The sequence below is a fragment of the Syngnathus typhle genome, linkage group LG12 (assembly GCF_033458585.1).
Source record: "Syngnathus typhle isolate RoL2023-S1 ecotype Sweden linkage group LG12, RoL_Styp_1.0, whole genome shotgun sequence".
Taxonomy (NCBI): Eukaryota; Metazoa; Chordata; class Actinopteri; order Syngnathiformes; family Syngnathidae; genus Syngnathus; species Syngnathus typhle.
The window spans coordinates 11,998,547-12,020,906 of record NC_083749.1 but is presented as its reverse complement, the minus strand read 5'-3'; the positions used below and the strand labels follow the sequence as shown (position 1 = coordinate 12,020,906).

The following is a 22,360-nucleotide window of genomic DNA, read 5'->3' as shown; positions in this document are numbered from 1 at the left end:
CTCTGTTTTCAGAATCAACTTTTCTCTTCTGCATCATGAGGGGCTAGCTTCGCAATAACTTGCAGCAACAAGCACTTGTCCTGATTGCCGCGGAAAGACGCTCGGCAAGGCAGCGAAAGCACTGCATTATGGGATCTGTAGTTTATTGTGTTATCGCTTCATATCGTCGGGCCATTAGTAACAATAGTATAAAAGGATCTCGCGGGCCGGATATAATTGCATGCCGGGCCGGATGTGGCCCGCGGGCCGTGAGTTTGACACATATGTACTATTTTGTCATAATAGTGGCCTTTATCCTCCAATAAGGTTTGACACCTGGGTCATTCGCATACATCAGCATTGTTTATACTTTGGGGAAATTTAACAGCATTGATTACTTCTCTGGTTCTTCTATATCAAACAATTTGTTTTAGGTTTATTTACCTGACATGTTTCGGCGGGTTCTTCCGCCTTCATCAGAGTGTCACTGATGTGGTTGTGACGCGTCTTTATCAGCTGATGGATGAAGGCGTGGCTCACCTGTCAGATTTGACAGGTGAGTCACGCCCTCTGCTGTCAGTTCACCTCTCCAAAACACTGTTCCAGGTTGTAGAGAGCATGTAGGCTCCCTCGTCCCTGTTGATGGTCCTCGGGCCCCGCTTGCGGATCTCAATGGCCTCCCTGATCCAACGCTGATGTTTGTTTTCTTGGTCATACTTTTTTGTTTGTACAGGAGTTCTAATAATCTGATTATATGAGGGAGGTTTCAGGTCTTTTAAATGTATGTTTTGCATAGGAGCAGAAAGAGCTTTTGCCTCAAGCTCCTCTGCTTGAGCCACGCCTTGACCTGCGACTGGAACAGTGTCTGTGCACTGTGGCCTCATTGTCTTTCAGTCTGACAAACATTTGCAGCCTCATCACTTTTAATCACACTAGCCTCAAGTTAGGTAACTTATTTAACATATACTTCTCATCTCTTGATACATTGTCAGGGACACTGACTCCTACCCATTTTAGTCAATTTAGTCCAACTGTCAAATCCTAGGGATTTCTAAAGCTGGAATGTTTGCTTTAGTGGGACAATGACTTCCTGTGGCAACTCCTGCTTCGACCAGTTTCCTGGTGAGGAATTCTTGCCTGTGCTTCCACAGAAATTCATTATTTATTCCTTCTATGTTACATGCAACACAATATGGAGTGACACGTGTTACTATTCACACACCTTGGAATTTTTCAACACAACGAGGTGTTTTTACGTCTACAAGTTACATCTGTAGACCGAATTCCAGTATCTCGGAATTCATTACGAGGACTCCGCCGTCTTTACCAGGGACCCTGTTTTCTGGGGACTGAAATGGCCAAGCGGAACGCAGCTTCGGCGGTTGCTGAGGCAAAAACCCGGGCGTGGGAGGAGTTTGGCGAGGCCATGGAGAATGACTTCCGGACGGCTTCAAGGAAATTCTGGTCCACCATCCGGCGTCTCATGAGGGGGAAGCAGTGCAACGTCAACACTGTTTACAGCGGGGATGGCGTGCTGCTGACCTCGACTCGGGACAACATGGGTCGGTGGGGAGAATACTTCGAAGACCTCCTCAATTCCACCTACACGCCTTCCATTGTGGAGGCAGGGCCTGGGGACTCTGAGGCGGACTCTCCAATCTCTGGGGTCGAAGTCACTGAGGTAGTGAAAAAACTCCTCGGTGGCAAGGCCCCGGGGGTGGATGAGATCCGCCCGGAGTTCTTAAGGGCTCTGGATGTTGTGGGGCTGTCATGGCTGACACGCCTCTACAACATTGCGTGGACATCGGGGACAGTGCCTCTGGATTGGCAGACTGGGGTGGCGGTTCCCCTCTTTAAGTCAAAGTCAAAGTCTGGTTTATTGTCAATCTCTTCACATGCCAAGACACACAAAGAAATCGAGATTACGTTTCCACCATCCCACGGTGACAAGACATAGTACACGACATACATACAAGCAAACAACACAAAATAAAAGCAAGAAGGCACAACCAATGAATAATAAGAGTGATGAATAAATAATAAATAAACAACACAATAAGTAAATAAGAGGAGCAAAACGGAGCAAGTGTGCATACAGCAGACAGTCAGAATATAGCGCAAAAGTACAGGACGCTACACAGAAGGGGGGAGAGAGTTCAGGATCCTAACAGCCTGGAGTATGAAGCTGTTGGTGAGTCTGGTGGTGCGGGAGCGCAGGCTCCCATACCTCTTCCCAGAGGGCAGAAGATCGAACAAAGAGTGAGCGGGGTGACTCACATCACTCACAATCGTGGTCGCCTTGCGGGTGAGATGGGAGGTGTAAATGTCTTTCAAGGAGGGGAGTGAAGCACCAATAATCTCATCAGCCGTGTTCACCACGCGCTGGAGGGCCTTCATGTAGTCAGTGCAGCTACCACCCCAAACAGCAATACAATTGGAGAGGACGCTCTCAATGGTGCCACGGTAAAATGTAGTCATGACAGCCGGAGGAGCACACGCTCGCCTGAGTTTCCGCAGGAAGTACAGGCGGTGCTGGGCCTTCTTCGCCAGTGATGCGGTGTTGGTGTACCAGGAGAGATCCTCACTGATCTGCACCCCCAGGAACCTGGTGCTGCTCACTCTCTCCACCACAGCACCGTCGATGGTCAGCGGCAGGTGTTGGGTGTGACCTTTCCGGAAGTCAACAACAATCACCTTGGTCTTGTTGACGTTCAGCAGGAGGTTGTTGTCCTTGCCCCACGTGGTCAGAAGGTCAACCTCCAACCTGTATAGAGTCTCGTCGTCCTTGGTGATGGGACCCACCAGAGTCGTATCGTCAGCAAATTTCACCATGCGGTTGGTGCTGTAGGTCGCAGCGCAGTCATGCGTCAGCAGGGTGAAGAGCAGCGGACTGAGCACGCAGCCTTGGGGGCCCCCCGTGCTCAGCGTGATGCTGGCGGAGATCTTGTCGCCAACACGTACCACCTGAGGTCTCTGACTGAGGAAGTCTAGTAGCCAGTTGCAGAGGTAGGTACTGAGGCCCAGCTTGGCGAGTTTGTAGATGAGTCGTTGGGGCACAATGGTGTTTCGTTTCGTTTATTTATGTCAAACATGTGACAAAAAGAATAAGCTTATTGTACACAATAAAAGACATGACAAAATACATGCATATACACATACAGACGTACCTACATTCATACATATAACATATAGCCGCAAAAGAACCATAAGTCACATTCATATGTCTGAAAAGGAGTAGGAAGAAGTATAATTTATTTAATCCCACCCCCTATTTAATAATCCCTAAATACCCAGCCATAAATCATTTTGCCTCAGTTATCCCAACAAAGTACTAAATTACTAAATTATCTCCCACCTGCTGCTCGCTAGACACTAAACATGTACCAACACACTATTAATACGTACGTATATTTCACACACAGACACTTAACATACATACATACCTCAAATACAACACAAAATACCTGAATGGTAGAAATAAACAAAATAAAAACAAAAAATAAAAACAGCCTGAACAAGACAAACAGATAAACAAAACCAACAAAGAAACGTAAATCAATAATTACTAAGCACCCCTTGGTACTCATACACCCTCATTCCTGTACCTTGTAAAAATAATTTCTTCTTTATATCTTTTTTTAAACTGATAGATGTTTGAACATTCCCTGAGCGTTTCCTCCAAAGTATTCCATAATTTAACTCCACATATTGAAATACAGAATGTTTTTTTTGTTGTACGTGCCTTCCTAATCCTGTAATTAAATGTCCCCCTTAATTTATAACCCCCTTCCCTCCCAATGAAAAGATTCTGAATATTAGTTGGCAACAGATTATTTTTTGCTTTGAAAAGTATTTGTGCTGTCCGGAATTCCACTATATCTTTGAGTTTGATGAGTTTTGACTCTAAGAATAATGAATTTGTATGATCCCTGTATCCTGCCCCATGAATGATCCGTATTGCTTTTTTTTGTAAAATAATAAGTGGATATATTGTGCTTATATAATTATTACCCCAGATTTCTACACAATACATAAAATATGGAAGGACTAATGTATTATAAAGGATGCGAAGTGTTGTATGATCCAGAACCTGTTTTGCTCTATTTAATACTGCGATGCACCTTGAGATTTTAGTTTGTACATGTTTAACTTGTGATTTCCAACTGATCTTATCATCTATTATCACCCCTAAAAATGTAATCTCATTCACTCTTTCAATATTAACCCCATCCAGCTTTATCTCTATTTTCAAATTAGTTCTGTGATTACCAAAAAGTATTACTCTTGTTTTGCTTAGGTTTAAGGATAATTTATTGCTGTCCAACCATACCTTTAATTTGCTTAATTCATTATTTATTAGTGTTGTTAAGGTGTATAAATCACTACCAGAACAAAAAATATTTGTATCATCTGCAAACAAAACCATCTTCAAATTATGTGATACCTTGCATATATCATTTATATATAATGTAAAAAGTTTAGGGCCCAACACTGACCCCTGAGGGACGCCACAACTAATGTCCAAACACGTTGAACAAGTGTCACCCAACTTCACAAACTGTTTCCTTTTTGTTAAATAGCTCTTGATCCAAGCTAATGGTTTCCCCCTGATGCCATACCGATGTAATTTATTGAATAATATTTCATGATTTATTGTGTCAAATGCCTTTCTTAGATCAATGAATATCCCAACTGTATATTGTTTTAGGTCTATTGCGTTCATAATTTCCTCCACTGTGTCAATTAGTGCCAGTGATGTTGCTCTGTTGGATCTAAATCCATATTGACTTTCAGTGAGTACTTTATGTTTATCTATAAATTTGTCCAGTCGGTTATTGAAAAGTTTTTCCAGTATTTTAGAAAATTGTGATAATAATGATACCGGTCTGTAGTTTGTGAAGTGGTGTTTGTTCCCGGTTTTAGACAAAGGTATGATTTTTGCTATTTTCATTTTATCTGGAAATATACCGGTCTGAAATGATAGGTTACAGATGTATGTTAATGGTTTAGAGATCCCCTCAATCACTCGTTTTACGATACTCATGTCAATGTCATCACAGTCTTTGGATGTCTTGTTTGTGCATTGGGAAACTATCTTTATAATTTCTTTCTCATCCGCTGCTTTGAGGAACATTGAGCTCAGATTCCTATCTATTAAACTATTACATTGCTCCTCAGTTGTTACTGAATCTGGGATTTTTTGGCCAGATCAGATCCCGTATTTACAAAGAATGCATTGAAGTTTTCAGCCACTTCTTGCATATCATGCTTATCAGTATTCCTGATAATAAAATATTTAGGATAATTAATTTTTTTAGAGCCATTTTTTATTACAGTATTCATTATATTCCATATTTCTTTGGTGTTGTTTTTATTATCATTTATTATTTTACTATAGTATTCTTTTCTAGCAGCTCTTTTAATATTAGTTAGTTTATTCTTATATTGTTTATATTTATTTTCTGCCTCTTGAGTTCTTTGTCTTATAAATTCTCTGTAAAGTGTATTTTTCTTTTTACAGGCATTTTGTAAGCCCTTTGTAATCCAGGGATGATCTACATACTTTAGTTTCCTATTATATACTTTTACAGGGCAGTATTTGTCATATAACCTTTTGAAAATTTTTAAGAATTCCTCATATGCACAGTTAATATTATTTTCATTGTATATAATATCCCAGTTTTGTGACATTAAACCATTTTTAAATGCGTTTATTGTTTCTTCTGTTTTAATTCTTCTGTATTCCTGTTTTTTGGCCAGTTGGATAGTTTTATAGTTGTCATCAAAAAACATAAAAACTGGCAAATGGTCACTGATGTCACTGACTAATAACCCACTTATGGTGTTGTTTAAAATGTCATTTGTGAATATATTATCAATAAGAGTGGCACAGTGAGAAGTTATTCTGGTTGGTCTAGTGATTTTTGGATACAAGTTCATGCTATATATTGTGTTAACAAAGTGTTCGGTCAGTTTGTGCTTGTTTGGATTGAGTAAATCAATGTTGAAGTCTCCACAGATGAAAATTGTTTTGCAACTGACCTTTGAAAATACCTCCTCCATCCATTCTGTGAACAGTTCAATGCTGGAACCTGGTGTCCGATATATACAGCTAATGATTACATTTTTCTTTTTTTCCTTAAGTATTTCAATTGTTATGCATTCCAATATGTTGTTAACTACCATTGACATATCCTGTATCACCCTGACGTTTAATGTCTTTTCCACATATATCGCAACTCCTCCTCCACCTTTGTTTTGTCGATCTATGTGTATAAAGTCATATCCCTCCAGCTCAAAGTCCTCCCCTTTTACTGCGTTGATCCATGTTTTGGTTATTGCAATAATGTTGAATGGGCGAGTAAACTGATGAAGATAATCCTTAATGTTTGTAAAGTTGGCATACAGACTCCTACTGTTAATATGTATAATAGACAGTCTGCTATCTGTATTGATTCTATTAAATTCCTCATTAGTATAATAACTGCAGTTATTGTTGATTGAGTTAAAGAAGTTGTTATCCGGGTCTATATCATGTTCCATATCCAGTGAACTGTGGTCAGTGTATTGAAATGATTGGAGTTCCAGTTTGTCGTGTTCACTAATCCTCTGAGGTATGTTACTGTTGTCTTCAGGTGTAGATGCTTGATTTCTTTCGATGTGTGTCATGGTTGTGAGTAGAGTTTACCTTACAGTCCTGCATGATGATCATTGGTATCTATCCAGCTCCTCGATACTCCTTACCATCAGCACTTTTGCTTCCTCCGGTGTTCCATTGAGCTTGATAAATATTTTACAGTTTGTAGTCCAGGTATGTTGAATTTTTTTCTGCTTCCTCAGGTAGCGTGCTTTTTTGGCAATATCAGCGTTGTGCTTGGTCAGGTGCTCATTGATGTAGACGTCGGTTCCTCTCAGCTTTCTTCCTTGTTTTAATAGTGCAATCTTGTGTTTTTTGTTGACAAACCGCATGATGACAGCGGGTTTGTCTCCGGGGCTCCTCTTGGGCAGAGGGTGGCAAGCTTCGATGTTGTCGCAGTCCAGCTGTATCCCCTTGGACTGCAGGAAAGTAGCCACCTGTTGCTCCGTGGAGCTAACATCCAGTTCATCGGGCTCACCTCCCTCGCCAGCGGCCACTGCCCGGGCGTATGATCGGGCTTTGATATTAACTCCGGAGATGATCACGTCGTTGATTCTGGTGTATTGCTCCAGGTCAGCAACCCTGCTTTCCAGGAAGGTGATTTTCTTTTCGTTCTCCGCATTCCGGAGGCGGAGAGCTTTGACCTCCTCGACCAGCTTGAGGATAGCTTTCTGCTCCATCCTAACAACCGAGACTTCTTCAGTGAGTCCAACGCCTTTTTAATATCTTCGGTCTCCTCCACCGAAAAGAGGGGGGCCGCTGATGCCTTCTTCGGACCCATGTTTGGAACGCGCTTGTTGGTTTTTAGCAATGAAGCCGTGTGTTGTAGCTTCGCGGCTAGTTGTGCACTCCCCTCTGAAACAAGCGTTGCTGCTTCGGTGTACTCACGAACAAGTTGAGTTTCTTGTTTTCTTTCGCGCTTTTGGAATCATTTGATATCATTCCAGCACGGACGTGAAGAGACAAACAAGAGGACGATGACGTTCCGTAGCATTAAGGTAGGAGCTAACTTTTTTAAATTGTTCCCTCAAAAAAGTGTTGAAGGCAGAACTGAAGTCCACAAACAGCAATCTCATATACGAGTCCCTACTCTCCAGGTGGGTGAGGGCCGAGTGGAGGGCAGAGCAGATGGCATCCTCAGAAGACCGTTTGGCTCGGTACGCAAACTGAAAGGGGTCTATGGTGGGGGGTAGAATGGATCTGATGTGCTCCATGACAAGTCGCTCAAAGCACTTCATGATGATGGGCATCAGTGCCACGGGGCGGTAGTCATTGAAGCAGGACGGGGCAGGTTTCTTCGGCACAGGTACGATGGTGGCAGCCTTGACACACGAAGGGACGATGGCTTGCTGCAGGGAAATGTTGAACATGTCCGTGAAGACACCCGTCAGCGCCCTCCTCACGCTATCAGCAGAGAGGCACAGGGGCTGCTCTTGTGGGGCAGGAGGGGCCTTCAGCGGGCAAGTGCTGTTCTGAGCGTCGAAGCGAGCAAAGAAGCAATTGAGATCGTTGAGCAGACGGATGTCGCCTTCACAGCTCTGCGGCGCGGGCTTGTAGTCCGTGATAGTCTGAATGCCTTGCCAAAGGCTCCGTGCGTCCTTGCTGTCCTTGAAGTGGGCGGTAACCCTGCAAGAAAACGCCCTTTTCGCCTCCTTGATGCCCCGGGACAGGTCGCCCCTCGCTGCCCTCAAGCCAGCCTCATCCCCCGCTCTGAAGGCTTTGTCCCTGGCCCTCAGCCCGAGGACAGCCCCTGTCAGCCATGGCTTCCGGTTAGCCCGAGTGACGATGGATTTCGAGTGAGTCACATCATCAATGCACTTCGTGATGTAAGAGGAAACAGAGACAGTATACTCCTCAATGTCTGTCCGATCGTCGCAAGTGGCAGCCCGCCTAAACATGTCCCAGTCAGTAGTGCCAAAGCAGTCACGAAGCGCATCAGAGGCACCCTCAGGCCATACCCGTACCCGCTTGCGAACCGGCCTGGATGCTCTCACCATTTGTCTGTATGCGGGCAAAAGCATAACAGTGATATGGTCAGAAAGTCCAAGATGGGGGAGTGGGGCGGCTTTGAAAGCTTCTTTATGTGAAGAGTAGACCAGGTCCAGGAAGTTGTCGCCATGTGTTGGAAAATTAACATGCTGGTGAAGCCTCGGAAAAACAGACTTCAGGTTAGCATGATTAAAATCCCCAGCGAAGATGGTGAAACCATCAGGGTGCGCCGTCTGTTGTTCACTGACAGCCTGGTACAGTTCACTAAGAGCCGCGATCTCGTCGCCTTCGATGTTGGAAGGCGGGATGTATACCGCGACTAGCAGAATCGCGGTAAATTCCCTTGGCAGGTAAAAAGGACCGCACTTAATGATCACAAACTCCGCCAGTGGCGAGCAGTGCTTGCATAGCACTACAGAGTTCTGGCACCATTCGTCACGGATGTAGACGCATATTCCACCTCCTCGCGATTTTCCCCCTTTTACAATGGCCCGGTCCGCCCGATAGCACGCTAGCCGCTCCAGATGTACAGCAGAGTCCGGAATGTTGACAGTCAACCAAGTCTCAGTGTACACGAGCACACAGCAGTTACGCACTGTCCGGTTCGTAGATCTCAGCAGGCGAACGTAATCCATTTTGTTGTCCAGCGATCGAACATTCGCCAGAAGAATGGAAGGCACGGGCCGGGCGAGCTGGGTTGGTCGCCAGCCTGGCCCGGACGCCTCCGCGCACACCGCTTCCGACGCTCCCTAACCGGGGGAGGAATAGCAGGCGAGTCCGGCGACGTTTCAGGACGGAGCAGTCCGAGCTCCTTTAATGTCCCCGCTTCAAAGTCCAGAACGCCACAAAACTCGCTTTCGCCGATGTCAAGCAGAACCTGCCTGCTGTACTTGTAGCATGACTCAGTACGACGAGACGAACACACAAAACCTTTGGACAAACACTCATTAAACGAACAAAACACCTCACGAGCGGGACAGAGAGAGGTCGCTGAGTGTGCACGCGCCGCCATCTTGAAAATTATCAAGATGATAAGAAGGGGGACCGGAGGGTGTGTTCCAATTACAGGGGAATTACCGTTTTTTTCCGTGTATAGTGTGCCCCCATGTATAGTACGCACCCCTAAAAATGGCATGCTGATGCTGGAAAAAAGCTTGTACCCATGTATAATACGCACCCAATTTTTATGAATTTTTTTTAAAATTTTTTTTTAATTTTTATTATTATTTTTTTTTTTAAGTCCCAATGATCGTCACACACGCAGGGAGGCAATGGGTCCCATTTTTATAGTCTTTGGTATGGTCTTAACTAGGCTGGATGTATTTTTTTTTGTTGGCGTTGATTTCTCCGACTGCCCGTAAACGCACCACCGCGCACGGGAAAGAGGCGGCTCTGTAAGGGAGAGACGTTGAAGAGGAATAAAAACACCCTTGGAAACCAAAACTTGCCCCTCGTCGTGACTCGGAGCCGCAACAAATGTTTCGGATTTGTGTAGGGTACATTGTGAGACAGCAAACGAGCAGGTGATGGAGCAAGCCTTGTCTGATACGAGAGCATTGCGGTCGCATGGAGCGTGTTTGAAGTGAACAGCAGAGAAGAAAGGAACAAGGCAAAGTGTTGTGAAATAAAATGCACAGAACGGATGCGCAAGACACGTCAGCTATATAAAGAGCGAGAGTTGTTTTCTTCCTATTAGTTTCAATTCACAGTTTAATTAGCAGTTTCAATCAGCAAATAACAAAATGCGTATTACAGGTAATATTTTATTTCACAACACTTTGCCTTGTTCCTTTGGTCTCTGCTGTTCATCCTAAAACACAAAGGCGCTCTTTAAGCAATGCGACAGTGAGCGCCCGGCGCGCTGCGGTTGCGCGACCGCACCAAATTAAGCTCCCTGCGCAGTGCGCACTGAGGTCCACTTAAATTTTAGAAAGTACATCAGGACTTTAAAAATATCTTCTAAATTTCAGCGACGGCTCTGTCTGACGGCTCGGTCGGCGGCGCGCTACGGTTGAGCGTTCTCTCTCGCACTCTCTCTCTCTCGCTCTCTCTCTCTCACTCTCGCACACACGCAAACCGGATATCACACGGAGGCCGCCATTACAGATGCGCAGACGGATGCGCAAGACACGTCAGCTATATAAAGAGCGAGAGTTCAGTTCTCTACCTAAATCCGTATTACAGGTAATATTTTATTTCACAACACTTTGCCTTGTTCCTTTCTTCTCTGCTGTTCACTTCAAACACGCTCCATGCGACCGCAATGCTCTCGTATCAGACAAGGCTTGCTCGATCACCTGCTCGTTTGCTGTCTCACAATGTACCCTACACAAATCCGAAACATTTGTTGCGGCTCCGAGTCACGACGAGGGGCAAGTTTTGGTTTCCAAGGGTGTTTTTATTCCTCTTCAACGTCTCTCCCATACAGAGCCGCCTCTTTCCCGTGCGCGGTGGTGCGTTTACGGGCAGTCGGAGAAATCAACGCCAACAAAAAAATTACATCCAGCCTAGTTAAGACCATACCAAAGACTATAAAAATGGGACCCATTGCCTCCCTGCGTGTGTGACGATCATTGGGACTTAAAAAAAAAAAAAAAAAAATTAAAAAAAAAAAATTAAATTTTTTTTTGTACCCATGTATAATGCGCACCCCAGATTTTAGGACAATAAATTAGTTAAATTTTGCGCACTATACACGGAAAAAAACGGTACACTCCTCAGCCTCCCTGGTAAAGTCTATTCAGGGGTGCTGGAGAGGAGGGTCCGTCAGGAGGTCAAACCTCGGATTCAGGAGGAGGAGTGTGGCTTTCGTCCTGGCCATGGAACAGTGGACCAGCTCTCCACCCTCAGCAGGATCCTCGAGGGTGGATGGGAGTTCGCCCAACCAGTCCACATGTGTTTTGTGGACTTGAGAAGGCGTTCGACCGTGTCCCTCGGGAGGTTCTGTGGGGGGCGCTTCGGGAGTACGGCGTACCGAGCCAACTGATAAGGGCGGTTCGGTCCCTGTATCACCGATGCCAGAGTTTGGTCCGCATTTCCGGCAGTAAGTCGGATTCGTTCCCAGTGAGTTTTGGACTCCGCCAAGGCTGCCCTTTGTCACAGATTCTGTTCATAATTTTTATGGACAGAATTTCTAGGCGCAGCCGAAGCGTTGAGTGGGTCCGGTTTGGGGACCTCAGCATCGCGTCTCTGCTTTTTGCAGACGACGTGGTGCTGTTGGCTTCTTCAGGCCGTGATCTCCAGCTCTCACTGGACCGGTTCGCAGCTGAGTGTGAAGCAGTCGAGATGAGGATCAGCACCTCCAAATCCGAGTCCATGGTCCTCGATCGGAAAAGGGTGGAATGCCCCCTCCGGATCGGGGATGAGATTCTGCCCCAAGTGGAGGAGTTTAAGTATCTTGGGGTCTTGTTCACGATTGAGGGGAAGATGGAGCGTGAGATCGACAGGCGGATCGGTGCAGCGTCGGCAGTAATGCGGACTCTGTACTGGTCCGTCGTGGTAAAGAGAGAGCTGAGCCAAAAGGCAAAGCTCTCAATTTACCGGTCGATTTACGCTCCTACCCTCACCTATGGTCACAAGCTATGGGTCGTGACCGAAAGAACGAGATCCCGGATACAAGCGTGCTATCGGGCGGACCGGGCCATTGTACGAGGGGGAACATCGCGAGGAGGTGGAATGCGCGAATGGTGCCGGGACTCTGTGGTGGGATGCAAGCACTGCTCGCCTCTGGCGAAGTTTGCGATCTCCAGGCTTTTGGGGTCCTGAACTCTCTCCCCCGTTATTTACTTGTATGTTACTCGTGTACTGTGTCTCGTCACCGTGGGATGGAGGAAACGTAATTTCGATTTCTTTGTGTGTCTTGGCATGAAGGAATTGACAATAAAGCTGACTCCGACTCCGAAATGAGTTTTCTCCGCAGGATGTCCGGGCTCTCCCTTAGAGATAGGGTGAGAAGCTCGGTCATCCGGGAGAGACTTGGAGTCGCTACTCCTCCACGTTGAGAGGAGCCAGATGAGGTGGCTCGGGCATCTCATCAGGATGCCTCCTGGACGCCTCCCACCGGTAGGAGACCCCGGGCACGACCCAGGACGCGCTGGAGAGACTATGTCTCTCAGCTGGCCTGGGAACGCCTTGGGATCCCCGGGATGAGCTGGATGAAGTGGCTGGGGAGAGGGAACTGGGAGTCCCTCCTGAAGCTGCTGCCCCCGCGACCCGGCCCCGGATAAGCGGAAGAAGATGGATGGATGGATGGAATTTCGTCTGACCGAGAGTTGTCTTCATCAGGCCAACGACTCATGCAGGAGGGCGCCCGAGACACACCCTGTGTGTGGCCCGAACCGCGCTCCAGCCATAGGCTGGCCCCTTTTTATTGAATAAATGCAATGGGTGGAATTTAGACAAATGTATAGCTTCTCTTGTTCACAGCAGTATGTTCATCTCATGATGTCAGACAAACAAGCATGTTATTGCTTAAGGCGAGCAGTATGGACCTCTCAACGATGTCATTGTTCAAACCAGGATGTCATTTTTTAAAGCGACATGCATCCTGAACCATGAAAAACACCATTGTTCTCTTAACATTCCATCTCGGTTGGAAATCCCTGGGCACAAGGTCAAACTGTCACATAATGTGGAAGATCTTGCACATATAGATACATAGAATCTAATGATAATATTTGACGTATTTCCTAACAGCTACTATGCACAATCCCCCCTTCCGAAGATCTCCCACCCGGCTTAAAAGCATCATGGGTCCGGTGGAAGACATTCAAACGCCCGAGAACAGGAACAGGCAGATCAAAAGCTGCTATGGCCAGATGGGGCTACAAAACCAGCCCAACCCTCTGTGAATGTAGAAAAGAGGACCATACCATGCAGCACTGCCTTGTCTGCCCTCTCCTACCCAACCCCTGCAGCTTGAAAGATCTCGCTAAATTCAATGACAACGCAAAAGACTGTGTAAAGACATGGGAAACTCTCATCTGACTAGCACTTCAAAGACACGAAAAGAAAGAAGACTATGCACAATGTGAATGTAATAAAGAGAAGCTGTTGATTCTATAAAAGTAGAAAACCAGCTGTACATTTATTAAATTGTCATTTTTGTTGGTTACTAAAACTCATATTTCAGTTCCTTGGGAAAAAAAGTACCGTTTTTTTCCGTGTATAATGCGCCCCCATGTATAATACGCACCCTAAAAATGGCATGCTGATGCTGGAAAAAAGCCTGTACCCATGTATAATACGCACCCAATTTTTATGAATCTTTTTTTATTAATTTTTTTTTTTTTTTTTTTTTAAAGTCCCAATGATCGTCACACACGCAGGGAGGCAATGGGTCCCATTTTTATAGTCTTTGGTATGGTCTTAACTAGGCTGGATGTAATTTTTTTGTTGGCGTTGATTTCTCCGACTGCCCATAAACGCACCACCGCGCTCCGTGCGCGCACGGGAAAGAGGCGTGCGGACGTGAAAAAGGCGGCTCTGTATGGGAGAGACGTTGAAGAGGAATAAAAACACCCTTGGAAACCAAAACTTGGTGATTTCAAGTTTCATTTCGAGGGACATTTGTCACGTCTCGTCCCCAGTTTTGCTATGTGTCTAGGTTGCCATAGTTTCTGTTCGCGTCGCCCCTCTCTTCCTGTGTCACCTCAATCGATGTAATGTGTTTTGTATTTAAGTCCTGTCTGCCCCTCGCTCACCGTCGGATCATTGCATGTGTTACTGTCATGATGTCTGTTTGCTTTCTGTTCCTGTCTTTGGTAATGTCACCCTGTCTTTTTGTTCCACGACTTTGTCGGTCAGTCCTGTTGTTGGTTTTGTTTTCTAAAAAAAAAAAAATAATAAATAATTAAAAAAAAAAAAAAAAAAACATTTGTACCCATGTATAATGCGCACCCCAGATTTTAGGACAATAAATTCGTTAAATTTTGCGCACTATACACGGAAAAAAACGGTAAAGTTTGGAAGTTGCTTCTCAAATGAAGTAAGAGATTGCAATGAAAAAAACATCCTGTATTTTGACCCTTGAAATCCTGCATCCAATAATAATCTACCGTAAATTCCGGACTATAAACCGCACCGGACTATAAACCGCACCAGCTAAAATTGGGGGATATTTTAGTTTTTTTCTTATATAAGCCGCACCGGACTATAAGCCGCACGTGCACACGCGTTTTTTTTACAAAGAAAGACCGTTCACAGAAAGCCTTTTTAAAGTTTTTATAACATACTTTAACATGTGTTTCTCAACATTGCCTGTGACGAAGGGTTTAGAGCCCTTTGACGCAGGTCACCTAGCGTGCATTCCTACTAAAGCTCATAATAGTCACAAGCAACACAGCCAGAATAAGCAGCAGCCATAGTAGTGTTTCAAAATGGTATTTTTGTTGTTGTTTTTTTCTTCAAGATACCGCAGTGTATAGAACTGATCAAGTCATCAGAAAAATCACGAAAGAAATCCTTATATAAGCCGCACCTGACTATAAGCCCCAGGGTTCAAAATTTTGGAAAAAAGTCGCGGTTTATAGTCCGGGATTTACGGTACTTGTCTTTTTTTCTTTTCTTTGGCTATACACAAAGTTTGGCAGTGACACTTGTGTTAGTGCCAGAAATTTCTTTGATGTAATTTTGTTAATTTCATTTGTATAATTTGGTTTGTGTCTGCCCAGTTTTCAGTGTGGACTACAATGATGAGATGGACATCCTGGTGAGCGGCTCTGCAGATTTCACTGTGAAGGTCTGGGCTTTGGCAGCCGGTGCCTGTCTCAACACTCTGACGGGACACACTGAATGGGTTACCAAGGTCTGCCTAACTCAACCTTGTGTGTGTGTGTGTGTGTGTGTGTGTGTGTGTGTGTGTGTGTGTGTGTGTGTGTGTGTGTGTGTATGCGTGCGTGTGTGTGTGTTTGTTTGTGTACAACCTTTCTTAAACCGAGAGCTTCCTGGGAACTGATTAAGGCAAAGGGCTACCAGTTTGACACACACTTCTGAAATAGCCAATTTGCTCAATTTAGCTTTCACTATGTGTTATTATTGTCATTTCCAGTTCACATGTAAGTGTGATTTTAACAAGAGTAGCAAAAATACTAGCGGTGTAACGATTCATCAATACACATCGATTAATCGATATAATGCTCTACGATTTGTTGGCATCGATGCTAAAGGTAAACATCAAAGTCAAAGTCAAAGTCAGCTTTATTGTCAATCTCTCCACATGTCACAACGCACAAAGAGACCGAAATTACGTTTTTCTCTATCCCACGGTGACGAGACACATAACACGATAGACATACAAGTACGCGACACAATATAAAAACAAGAAGGCAAAAATTCAAACAATCAATTGTAAGAGTGATGAATAAATAATAAATAAACAGATAACACAATAAATAAGAGGAGCAAAACGGAGCGAGCAAGCATAGCGCAAAAGTAAAAAACATCATAAACAAAAAGGCACAAACAATCGATCTATATCGCCCGTTTTCGACCTCGGAGATTAGACGCAACTTTGTTTTGAAATCCAGTTCATTGTTGCTTGCTTCCTCTTTCCGGAAGCAGTGCGCGGCGTGTTGTGAGCAGAGCAGGCACGTGAAAGGGGAGCCGACAACTACGCGGCTCCTGGGCTGGTGCTATGGCTAGTGTGAAATTCGCACTTTGTAATTCCTTAAATAAAGAGTTTGCAGTACCTTGTTGATTTTGCGTATGAATTGTTATAAATCAGGATATTGTTCTATATCGATCGTAGAGCACTATATCGTGATGTATCGTGAATGAATCACAGCAGGCTTTAAGATATTGGCAAATATCGTATCGTGTTTCCTTGTATCGATATGACATCGTATCGTGACAAAACCCGCGATTTACACCCCTACAAAATACAGTCAAACTTAGGTTTTCGACCACAATCAGTTCTAGAAGGCGGTTCCAGAAGCGAATCGGTCGAATTCCGAATCTATTTTTCCCATTACAAATAATGTAAAAATTTTTAGTCCGTTCCAAGACTAAAATTAATGCCTATTTTTTTTTCTTTTTAGCATTTTTTCATTTGCACATTATTGTCCGGTCGCTCAACTGCAGCGCACCGCCGAACGAGCAACCGTAGCGCGTCGCCCACCACGCAACTGCACCACGCTGGTCGCAATCTTGTGACAGAGCCGTCGCTGAAATTTAGAAAATATTTTTAAAGTCCTGATGTACTTTCCAAAATTTAAGCGGACCTCAGTGCGCCGGGCGCTAACTGTCGCATTGCTTTAAGAGCGTCTTTGTGTTTTAGGATGGCTTTACTGCTCCCACTTCCTTTCTTTGGAGGCATGATTAGGGGGTTGATACAATCCTCAAAGTAACAAAAATACAATAACAACGGAGTCAGTCGGCATCCGGGCCGCACGGTCGGGTTTCCTCGGGTCCTCCCGGCGCATCTCGCGAGGTTCGACCTCCGAATTTTGTTCAAAAACCGAAGGAAAAAAATCTCGAATTTTTTGTTCGAATTCCGATTTGTTCGAGAACCGGGACGTTCGAAAACCGAGGTTCGACTGTAAAATAAATAGATGCAGCTCACTGACAAGTGCCACTATTTGAGCTAATTTTAGAACAGTCCTGCGGGCGACTCATGCGGTCCTCATGGGCAACGTGTTGGTGACCCCTGATATGGTGTGTGTGTGTGTGTGTGTGTGTGTATATATTAGAAAAAATTTGAAAAAAAAAATTAGACTATTGTGATAAAGTTCTTTATTTTCTGTAATGCAATTAAAAAAAAAATTCATTACAAATCAACTGAAATATTGCAAGACTTTTATTATTTTAATATTGCTGATTATGGCATACAGCTTAAGAGAACTAAAATATCATATCTCAAAATATTAGAATATCATGAATAAGTATATTAGTGGTGTATTCAACTAATCACTTGAATCGTCTAATTAACTCGAAACACCTGCAAGGGCTTCCTGAGGCTTGAAAAACACTCAGCTTGGTTCAGTAAACTAAATCACAAGTATGGGGAAGACTGCTGATCTGACTTCTGTCCAGAGGACCACCATTGACACCCTCCATCAGGAGGGTAAGACATAAAAAGAAATTTCTCAAAGAGCAAGCTGTTCACAGAGTGCAGTTTCAAAGCACATCCACAAAAAATCTGTTGGAAGGGGGAAATGTGGCAGGAAACGCTGCACAACCAAGAGAGATGACCGCAGCCTTAACAGCATTGTGAAGAAGTCTCTTCCAGAATTTGGGGGCGCTTCAAAGACAGTGGACTGAAGCTGGAGTCCAGGTATCAAATGCCACTGTTCACAGACGTGTGAAATGGGCTACAATAGCCGTATTCCCATGGTCAAGCCACTTCTGAACTCAAGACAACGGAAGAAGCGTCTGACTTGGGCTATGGAAAACAAGCACTGGACAGTTGCAGAGTGGTCCAAAGTCCTCTTTTCAGATGAAAGTAAATTTTGTATTTAATTTGGAAGTCAAGGCGTCAGAGTCTGAAGAAAAGCAAAATCAAAGTTGCTTGAAATCCAGTGTGAAGTTCCTACAGTCAGCGATGGTTGGGGGAGCCATGTCAGCTGCTGGTGTTGGTCCACTGTGTTTCATCAAGTCCAGAGTAAATGCAGATTTGTAGAGCACTACATGCTTTCGTCTGCTGAAAAGCTCTATGGAGATGATGATTTCATTTTCCAGCATGATGTGGCACCTGCCCACAGTGCCAAAACCATCAGTAAATGGTGTACTGACCATGGCGTTACTGTCCTCGATTGGCCTGCCGATTCCCCAGACCTGAACCCTATAGAGAATTTTTGGGGTATTGTGAAGAAGAAGCTGAAAGACACCAGACCCAACAATGCAAATGAGCTAAAAGCCGCTATTGAAGCATTCTGTTTTGTATTTCATTTGGAAGTCAAGGCGCCAGAGTCTCAAGAAAAGGCTGGAGAGGAGCAAAATCCAAGTTGCTTGAAATCCAGTGTGAAGGTCCCACAGTCAGCGATGGTTTGGGGAGGCATGTCAGCTGCTGGTGTTGGTCCACTGTGTTTCATCAAGTCCAGAGTAAATGCAGATTTTAGAGCACTACATGCTTCCGTCTGCTGAAAAGCTCTGGAGATGATGGTTTCATTTTCCAGCATGATCTGGCACCTGCCCACAGTGCCAAAACCACCAGTAAATGGTGTACTGACCATGGCATTACTGTCATCGATTGGCCCTATAGAGAATTTGTGGGGTATTGTGAAGAAGAAGCTGAAAGACACCAGACATAACAATGCAAATGAGCTAAAGGCCGCTATTGAAGTATCCTGGGCATCCATACCACTTCAGCAATGCCACAGTGATTGCCTCCATGCCACGCCGCATTGATGCAGTAATCCGTGCAAAAGAACTACTGAGTGCATCAATGGACATTTTCAAATGATTGATTTCGTTTTGCTATTACAAATCGTTTGTTTTTTTACTTGGTCTGAGGAAATATTCTAATATTTTGAGATAGGATATTTGAGTTTTCTTAAACTGTAAGCCATAATCATATCATCAATATTAAAATAATAAAAGGCTTGCAATATTTCAGTTGATTTGTAATGAATCCAGAATGTATGACATTTTTGTTTTTTTTATTGCATTACAGAAAATAAAGAACTTTATTACAATATTCTAATTTTCTGAGACAGTTCTGTAAAGGGAGTACACCCCTCTCATTTCTGCAATGTTTGAATTATATCTTGTCATGGGACAACACTGAAGAACTTTGATACAATGTTATGTAGTCACTGTAGAGCTTGGATAGCAAAGTAAATGTATTGTTACTTCAAAGTAACTCAAAATACAACAATGAATGTGTAAAATGCTGGCAACAAAGTGAGTACACCCCAACTGAAAATCTCAAAATTAAGTCAAGATTAGGCATATTCCTCCCTGTGTAATGCGACTAGTTAGTGTAACAAGGTGTCCGGTGTGATTGGGGAGCAGGTGTATTAAATTAGATATTTTCAGTCTCATACTCATCACAGAAAGTTCAACATGGCACCTCATGGCAAAGAACTCTGAGGATCTAAAAAAAAAAAAAAGATTATTGCTCTACATAAAGATGGCCTAGGCCAGGGGTGGGCAAACTTTTGGACTCGCGGGCCGAACTGGGTTCTAAATTTGGACCGGAGGGCCGGACAAGGAGCAGATGGACATAGGCGTTGTGTGAAGTCATATAAGCGACCTGTGAAGGTCATTGCATAAAAGATCTTGGCCTTTAGTAGGTAGTAAAGCATGGATATTCCAAACAATTTTTTTGAAAACAAATGCATTTATTAACAGCATTAAAAAAAAAAAAAAATTCACTAAAAAACTGCTATCAGTGATTCTCATAAAATACGACAGTTATTATGAATAACAATCTCCATCACTTCAGTGCCTGCAGGTCAGATTAATGAAAGATGTTTATCTTATGAGATCACATCAAACGGCAAACATTCTGACCAAATATATCATCTTGAAGAATCGGTGAAAGCATACATCCAAATAAAGTAATCAAAACAGCAACACGGTGAGGGGTATCTGAAAATCAGAGCAGAGTTTTAACTCGCAAACACCTGGTAACAGAGGTGAGGAAACGGGAAACACCTCCTTAAAGTAAGCCTTAAGAACTTTACAGGTTAAGATTAGTCGCAAATAGGTGGTGCATCAATGTCCTTGAGCATCCTGCATTTTTGAAAATGAGAATGGTCGCTAGTTTCAATCCCTGCTATGTGTACAAATCATATTCAAAATGCATTTTTTTACAATAAACTTGAGAGCCTCCCGTTCATTTTCAGTGGGAACAGTGTTGTTGGTCTCCCTTTTTTGCTAGTGCGTTATAGTCTGGAGTAAAATTTGTTGTGGCAATTCTTAGGCGAGATCCGAGGTGTTGGTCCGTTTACCTTGATCTGTGACGGGTTGATGTTGATGTGGCTGAACGTCACGTCGCGTACGTCGAGCCAAATTGTCCACTCTTTTTTAACATTCGGCACTCACTTCTTTTTTTCGGGCCACTCATTTTAATGGAAGGATTCCAGGGGAAGGTTTGTGGGTGGCTTTAGCGCAAAACTGCATCTGAAAGCTCAGCGCGCGAATTATAAGAATGCTGTCGTCAAAGCTCACGCTCTAAATTCGGGACTGATACGAATAGAGCGAGAGTGCGCCAAGTCCGTACTACTGAGTACGTACACGCACTTGTGAGTGTGCACCGAGCTTTCTGACACGGCTTCCGGTAGTAAATGCGCAGGCGAGCGCTTCGCCATCTACTGGGAAAACGCAGTCATTGCAGGCAAAATGACCAAAAAAAAAAAGTTTAATAATACAATTTGTTCAGGGTTGGCGGGCCGGATTAAACGGTCCCGCGGGCCGGATGTGGCCCGCGGGCCGTAGTTTGCCCACCGCTGGCCTAGGCTATAAGATGATTGCTAACACCCTGAAACTGAGTTGTAGCACGGTGGCTCAGACGATACAGCGTTTTAAGAGGACAAGTTTCATTCAAAACAGACCTCGCCATGATCGACCTAACTGTGCGCGCGCTCAGCGTCATATTCAGAGGTTGGCTTTGGAAAACAGGCGTATGAGTGCTGCCAGCATTGTTGTAGAGGTTGAAGGGGTAGGGGGGTCAGTCTGTCAGTGCTCAGACCATACGCCACACACTGCATTCAACTGTTCTGCATGACTGTCGTCCCAGGAAAAAGCCTCATCTAAAAAAGATGCACAAGGAAGCTCGCAAAACGTTTGCTGAAGACAAGCAGACTAAGGATATGGGTTACTGGGCCATGTTCTGTGGTCTGATGAGACCAAGACAAACATATTTGGTTCAGATAGTGTCCAGCGTGTGTGGCAGCAACCAGGTGACGAGTACAAAGACAAGTGTGTCTTGCTTACAATCAAGCATGGTGGTGGGAGCGTCATGGTCTAGGGCTGTATGAGTGCTGCTGGCACTGGGGAGCTACACTTCTTTGAGGGAACAGTGAATGCCATCATGTACTGTGGAATACTGAAGCAGAGCATGATCCCCTCCCTCCGTAAATTGGGCCGCGGAACAGTATTCCAACACGATAACGACCACAAACATATATGTGTGTATGTGTGTGTCTGGTTTACCGCCCCGATCTACGTAAACGTAATGTCATCTGATTGGTTCATCGGGTGCCTGTATATTACGTCTCTGTGTGGCGGAAGCCACACAAAACAATGGCGGCGAAGGTACTCCTTTACGTGTCATATCTAGTCCTGTGATTGTTTTTTTGTCCCGGTCCACGCCTGTATATTACAGAAGGCACAGAAAACAACTTTACAGATTTTTGAATTTGGTCCACACAAAAGGTCTTAAAAGGCGCACCTTCATTTTTTGAGAAACTTAAAGGCGTTTATGTTTGTGAAATTACGGTATGTACCGTGCCGGGCGGGTATGTTCAAATAACACATTTTATCTCAATTACTGTGTATTTTGGGACTTTTCATGTTTTGCTATGTTTCGTTCCAAAATTGGTTCAAACCCATGGGGCTCTGTCACGCGTTGCACTCTTAGGATCCAGTACACCAATCATGTAAGGTCCCCCATTCGTCTCTGGTCCTAGCAGCACCTACCCCCAACAGTTTAAAGACATGTGCGACAAAGGAGTTCAACTGTCTTTTGGGGAGGAGCAGTCTCCTACCGAACAGGCTCCTCTGAGCGACGACGACGGTGTGCAGAAGGTGGCTGGCATTGCCCATAATGTCCTGCAGTTTGTTTAGAACCTTCGATTCTGCCACCGCCCCTAG

General features: G+C 44.3%; 1 protein-coding gene across 8 annotated transcripts in view; it reads left to right on the top strand.

Moving 5' to 3' along the window:
* Positions 1–22,360, top strand: part of fbxw2 (F-box and WD repeat domain containing 2) — a 133,775-nt gene that overhangs the window by 60,564 nt on the left and 50,851 nt on the right. For all 8 annotated transcript variants that reach the window (XM_061293887.1, XM_061293884.1, XM_061293886.1 and 5 more), the window contains one exon: positions 15,277–15,410. In XM_061293887.1, the coding sequence (XP_061149871.1) occupies positions 15,277–15,410 (134 nt within the window). The remainder of the gene's footprint in view (positions 1–15,276; positions 15,411–22,360) is intronic.